The 6,268-nt window shown below is 37.3% G+C and overlaps 1 protein-coding gene across 1 annotated transcript; it reads right to left on the reverse strand.

Annotated features, from left to right (window-relative positions):
• Positions 1-631: 631 nt before the first annotated feature.
• Positions 632-3,998, reverse strand: CRSH (Ca2+-activated RelA/spot-like protein). The gene is made up of 4 exons (XM_079004438.1): positions 3,421-3,998; positions 1,933-2,865; positions 1,292-1,582; positions 632-1,037 (listed from the first exon to the last, which is right to left on the reverse strand). The coding sequence occupies exons 1-4, from the start codon at positions 3,841-3,843 to the stop codon at positions 900-902; spliced, it is 1,785 nt and encodes a 594-aa protein (XP_078860564.1). The 5' UTR covers positions 3,844-3,998; the 3' UTR covers positions 632-899.
• Between the last annotated feature and the right edge of the window lie 2,270 nt (positions 3,999-6,268).

Genomic DNA, 6,268 nt, shown 5'->3' on the forward strand with positions numbered 1-6,268 from the left:
TGTTCGAAACTGTACATGACAAAACACGTTTCCTACGGAGAGTGTGAGGGGGCGGAACCAACATGTATGGATCTGTTTAATTATTTCATATTTACTTATATATGGGTTCGACCCAATAATTGTTGGGGTTTTTAGTTATAAATATTGGTAACTAGGGTTTCCAATGTATCATTTGAAACAATTGCTTAATAGAAGAGATATTTGGTTTGTATAGGTAGATGTATCTCATATTGACACACCACATTAATTATTTTTTGTAATGTATCTTTTTTTTTTCTTTGCTTGCTTGTTTAACAATTGGGTAATTGGAGTATTAGATATCAAATTGGATATTTAATTGGATAAATTGATCGGATCTTGTGTTGGGCTTAGATCTGGATAATTTGATTGGATCTTGTATATGGATGTGCTTTCCTAGTACGCTTCCTTGAATGCCTTCTTTCCAATCTCATCGAGTCCGCCATGAAACTTTCCAATCTCATCGAGTCCACCATGAAACCATATTCATTTTGCATTTTGATCATCACACAAACCTCTTCATTTTTAACGCACTGAATTACAGATGGTGACTACTTCCTTTATCCTATAAAATTCTAACACTTACTTCTAAACATACATATATTCATATATGTTTACTAGAAACTACCTTTCATATACACTACTTCCAAACATACATACATACATACATACATACATACATTATACATAGCCACACATATGTTCAATTCTTTTGGCCTCTCAAACCTTTCTAAAACCAACATATATACACTAACTTATCTGGCAATCTTGTTTTCCAAATATACACCACTTTACAATGTTTATTTACAGCCAAGGGTCAGATTCAAAAACCACATTAAATTAAAACATGGGTTCTTAAATAAATTATAATTTGTATATCTTCAAGTTATGGCAAGCCTATCTTCAAGTTCTTTTCTGTACACCTGGATCAAACCACTGCCATCTGTAACTTGAAGCTTCTCATTTAACATCGTCTTGTATTCATCATCTCTATCTTCTAAACCACGCATTAGTTCAACCTGTCCAATACAAAACACCACATCATTTATGGCTATTTTTGATTACGATGATGAAGATGATAAGGAGGGCATTCACATCTTTTGTACAAACAAGAAATCGAGAGTGAACCCTCTCCCACCTTGTTTCTTGTGAGTCAGGAGTACAATTTTTGTCTCATTGACATCAGTCAGTCATATGATGTCAAGTAACGTCGTCAGTCCAACACATACCAAATACAGTACAAAGTGGGGCCCACATACAATATAATGTTTACCTGTTTTTGGAACATATCAAATTCATCGGAACTCAAAGAACCATCACTATTTGCATCAAGGAGTTGCATCATCTCACGTGCATCATCCCCTTGTGCACCAAGCTCTATCATCACTTCCGTGAGCTCCTCAATGCTAATTTTACCATCTCCATTCTTGTCCAGGAATCGGAATACACGATTCCGATTCCCGTCATCAATCACATGATTTTTAGGGTTTGTGGAAATAAAATCTTTTAAGCGCAATGCAGCGTATTCTGCAGCAGCAATCATAATTGTCTTCAGGTGTTTCGCCTGTGGATTACAAGTATATTGTTAATAATCAAAACCACATAAACTAAATGAATGCGTCATGTGTGTAAGAAACTTAGGTGTTGTTTCTTTTTTGTTTAAGGTCTAAATGCAAGAAATAGCAATTTATTTTCATTTTCTTAGTTTCATTTCTTTATATTATCATGTTTTACTTTCAATTTTTTTCTCATCAAAACGATCACCTATTAAAGAACTTTTTAAAAAAGAAACTGAAAGTACAATGTTGTGATAGAAAAAAATAGATGCACAAATAAATGAAAGTACATTGTTATTTCTTGCATTTAACTCCTTTTTTGCACTTAATGAAAAAAAAAAAGGAAATAAAACCTTACTTCTTCTGGATTAGTAAGACCACCTTTATAAAAAGCATGTGAAGCCATTCCATCCAATGCAAACGTATTCATCTCTTCGGTCCTTATCTGTATCTCCATTAGCGGTCTAACCCCACCACCACCATTAACATCAACCGCCATATGCAAACTCTTATAACCATTAGCTTTAGGTTGTGAAATATAATCTTTTGATCTACTTGGCACCTCATTCCACAAACCCCTAATCACCTCTTGAGCCCTATAACACGCTTTCTCACATTCATTTTCCTTAATCAACTTCAACGAAGGCTTCAGTATAACACGTAACCCTAAAATATCATTCACCTCCTCAGGCTTTCTCCCATCTCTCAATAACTTCTTCATAGTGCTATAATGACTTTTATACCTACCCTCAACCGATATCCCATCCACCATTTCCCCTAAAACCGAATCCGATTTTAGCAGTTGGAGCAGTTGTTCCTTGAGAATGTCTACTATCGGTTTACTTCCGGTTTCGTGGCTTCTTAACCATGTGTTTACGTGAAGATAGGAGTATGGAAACAAATAACGAAAACAAAGATCTTCAAGTTCGAGTGATAAAGAATTTGTCCCTATAGCGTGTGCTAATGGAGCATGGATCTTCATAACCTCAAGAGATACCATTTGTTGTTGGTATCGTGGGAGGTGATTTAGGTTTCTCATTTTATCAAGCTTAAGGGCAAGATCGAGAATTAAGGCGCGTACATCGTAATATGTTAGACAAAATTTTCGAAGGGCGGAAGCGGTTTCTTCATCGTATATGTCGATTTTGGACGCGATGTGTTTGACTCGAAAGGTTTCGTGTAATAAATGAGCAGTGCTAATACCGATTCTATCCTTTATTTGGTACATTGTTAGGGCATTTGCTTCAAGAACTTCACGTAGAATACCAACAGAAATAACTTCCGCATCCATCTAGAGGGGAATGAAATTTAATTGTTAGAAGTAGTTTGTTTTAAGGATGATATCACTAAATAGCAATCAAGTTTCACACATGTTCACCCTTTTCAAGAATTTTCACCTACTTTCAATTTTGTTCTATTGTTATGGAACTTGGTTACTGTTTTATGAAATTGACTCAATAACCTTGCAAAATTGTTCATCTGCTTTCATACCAATGGAGCAAGTTTGAAAGTTAAATGGTTATATAACCTATTTGGAAAAGTGTTAAACTTTTTAGTATGTGGTGTCGATTCTTATAACTGAAAGTTATATTGTAAAACCCTTTTGGAACAAGTCTAAAACTTGGTTACTATCTAGGGTGTTTCCTTTAATATACAATTTTATCGGGAAAAGAAGATATAAATGGGTGGTGGCAATGCGAAATTTGGCAATTGCAAATGAGAATATAATTATCTAATAATCAAATTGGGAGTGGCATACGAGATTCAATCTTTATTCACTCAAGATTATGAAAATCCCTTCATGAAAGAAAACCCCATGTTTAAATCGTCTAATATATGTGGTTACCTGAAGATCGGCGAGAAGGATAGCTGCAGATAGTGCACGGGAGAGAGGGGAACGACCATCGGGAGCAAGAGGTAGAGTCTGTAAAATCGGGAGACAAAGTTTTAGGGTTTTGAAGAGCAATCCAGAAGAGCTGGTGGAGAGCAATTGGCGATTACTGTTCTTCATCCTCTCGGTTAGCTCATTGAATGTCCCCACCAGTTCCACCACCATCTTCCCTCCAGGCTGTTCAAGGGAAACTGGAGAAGTTGGAGGAAGTGGAAGAGGGGTACTGGTTGCGGCGACGAAGAAGGAAGTGTGATGAAGTCGACGGGAGGTGGTTGAGGTTTGAAGAAGGAAAGGGAACTTGGTGAAGATCTTAATGCTACTTTTGGGGAAGATGAGCGTAAGATGGTATGGCGATCGAGTGTGCATAAGAACCTCCATTGAAGTTGTTTGCGAGGGCTTTACGGAGTGAAGAGGGAAAAGAAGAAAACTGTGTGTTTGTGTGTTTTGGTTCCTTGATAACGACGATGACTACCGACAACGGCTTTCTGGTTTAGAAGGAAGCACGTCATTTCACCATTTTACCACAACCCCGGCTTTCTTGGTATGTTGTCGACGGTTGAGTATATGTGTGAAACTCATACATAAAGAATAAAAAAAAAATAAAAAAAAAAAAGTAATTAAATATAACATATTTTAAGAGTTATTTGTAGAAAATGAGATAATTACTTTGGATAAAAACACAATCATACTATGGGTGGTCAAAAATATCCGCATCCGAACATCCGATCCGAAAAATCCGAAAATACCCGAAAAATCGGATACCCAAAATTCGGATATCCGGTTTTTCGGATTCGGATACGGATATTAAAATGTGAAAATTTCAGATATTTCGGATATCCGAAATCCGAAATATATAATATAAAAAAATATTAAAAATAGTTTTAATGCATTGGGTTTTTCATTTGAAATTCAAAAAGATAAATTATTAACATTTTTACTTGGTACGCAAAGTGAGGATGGTATAAATGTTACCTTTTTTATGTTGATTTTAGTAATTTGAGTTTGATTTCTCAAGATCTGCAGGTATCATGAGGTAACTTGCATTTAACCAGACCAAATGAAGTCTTATTATACCTAACAAATGCATGGAAACGTTCTTGTTCTTGGAGGGTTTATTTTCTTTATTTAAAACTAATGAAATTCGGATATCCGATTTAATATCCGAATCCGTATCCGAAATTTCGGATACGGATTCGGATATCAAAAATCAACTATCCGAATTTTTGGATATCCGAATTTTTCGGATATCCGGTTTTGAACACCCCTAATCATACATAGCTTTGTCAAATCATCATCTACTCTTCATCATAAAATAGTGGCCCAAGGGCTGTTTTATGGGCTGTGAGCGTTGGGCTTAGATTTAGTGGGTCTTAAGCCCACATATGGATTGAAATCCTTGGGCCTAGAATTGGGATTATTATATTGGGCCTTAAAGCTTAATCAGTTGGGCTTGGACATTTTATTATGGAAGTTGGGCTTTGGGAGGAAGAGGCCCAATTGGGACAAAGATTAGGAACCTTTGCCTTATATGTTAGAATTGGGCCTTTGGAGTTATATTTGGATTCAATAACTAGTTAGGAAGTTGTTGTGTTTTAGGGGAGAGAAGCCCAGAGTCATTTGTGGAGTACGATTCGTCATTCATAGTTAAGGTGAGTCTCCCTTCATGGAATCTATAACATCGTAAATTTTCAAATAAAATTTTCATTTAAAATCGCATATTTCTCATAACATATTTCACAAAAATCTCATTTATTTAATTTACAAATCGCAACTCCCTAATTGTTTGATTAAAATCTAGAATCTTCAAACCATAACTGTTTCACTGGTGTGTACAATCAACTCGGTGCCTTCCCGCGATCCTAAGAAAACTTGAAACACATAACACATAACACGGTAAGCACGAAGCTTAGTGAGTTCCCTAAAATACCACATATAGCACATTAGCCACTCGAGGCTATAACTCTGTAAGACCCTCCGGTCTATGTGTCTCAGTGGGACCCTCCAGTCCCACGGCTCGTTAGACCCTCTGGTCCGGTCTCACAGCTCGTTGGACCCTCCGGTCCGGTCTCGGTGACACATAACATAGCATATATCACACAGACAAAATGTACAACTCAAGAAAGCACATAAGACCCTCTGGTCACACATAAATATCACTCGAGTTAAGTATAGTGAGAAGACTCACCTTGCAAGCAAGCAAGCAATTATCCTTGAACTCGAATCTCGAACTAGCCACCGCCTAACACTTAGGGTAATTATCTCAATAAATACTCGATTCTCGACTCTAAGTAAACAAAAGGTTATTCTTCCTCTTTCTAACTCTTGAAGTGGGTAAAAGACCATTTTACCCCTCCATGATCTCCATTACTTATGTTTGACCCAGCCCTAAATTCAATAGAAGTCAAACTCGAGTTAACCGTCCATGTTTGACCCGACTCGCCGAGTGCACCTATGTGACTCGTCGAGTCCACTCATTTCCTCAGAAGTACCATGAAGGTCCAACTCAACTCGTCGAGTTGACCCCCAACTCGCCGAGTTATCGCACGATCAAGCTCATCGGGACAAACCCTCACCGACTCGTCGAGTCAGGCAATGGACTCGGCGAGTCCCTTCGATATGATTTCTTATTTAGACGATTCTAAGCAGATCTACAACCCCACACTCCAGATCTATCCTCCCAAGGCTCGAATAGCACATAAAGCTGCAAGCTCTACGTTCATACATGGCATATAAGGTTCATAATGCCAACACATGCACCAACAAGGTCTACATGCACAAGGGCTTGCCTCCAGATCAATAAAGC

This window comes from Lactuca serriola, chromosome 6, assembly GCF_051521515.1.
Source record: "Lactuca serriola cultivar US96UC23 chromosome 6, Lser_US96UC23_V15, whole genome shotgun sequence".
Taxonomy (NCBI): Eukaryota; Viridiplantae; Streptophyta; class Magnoliopsida; order Asterales; family Asteraceae; genus Lactuca; species Lactuca serriola.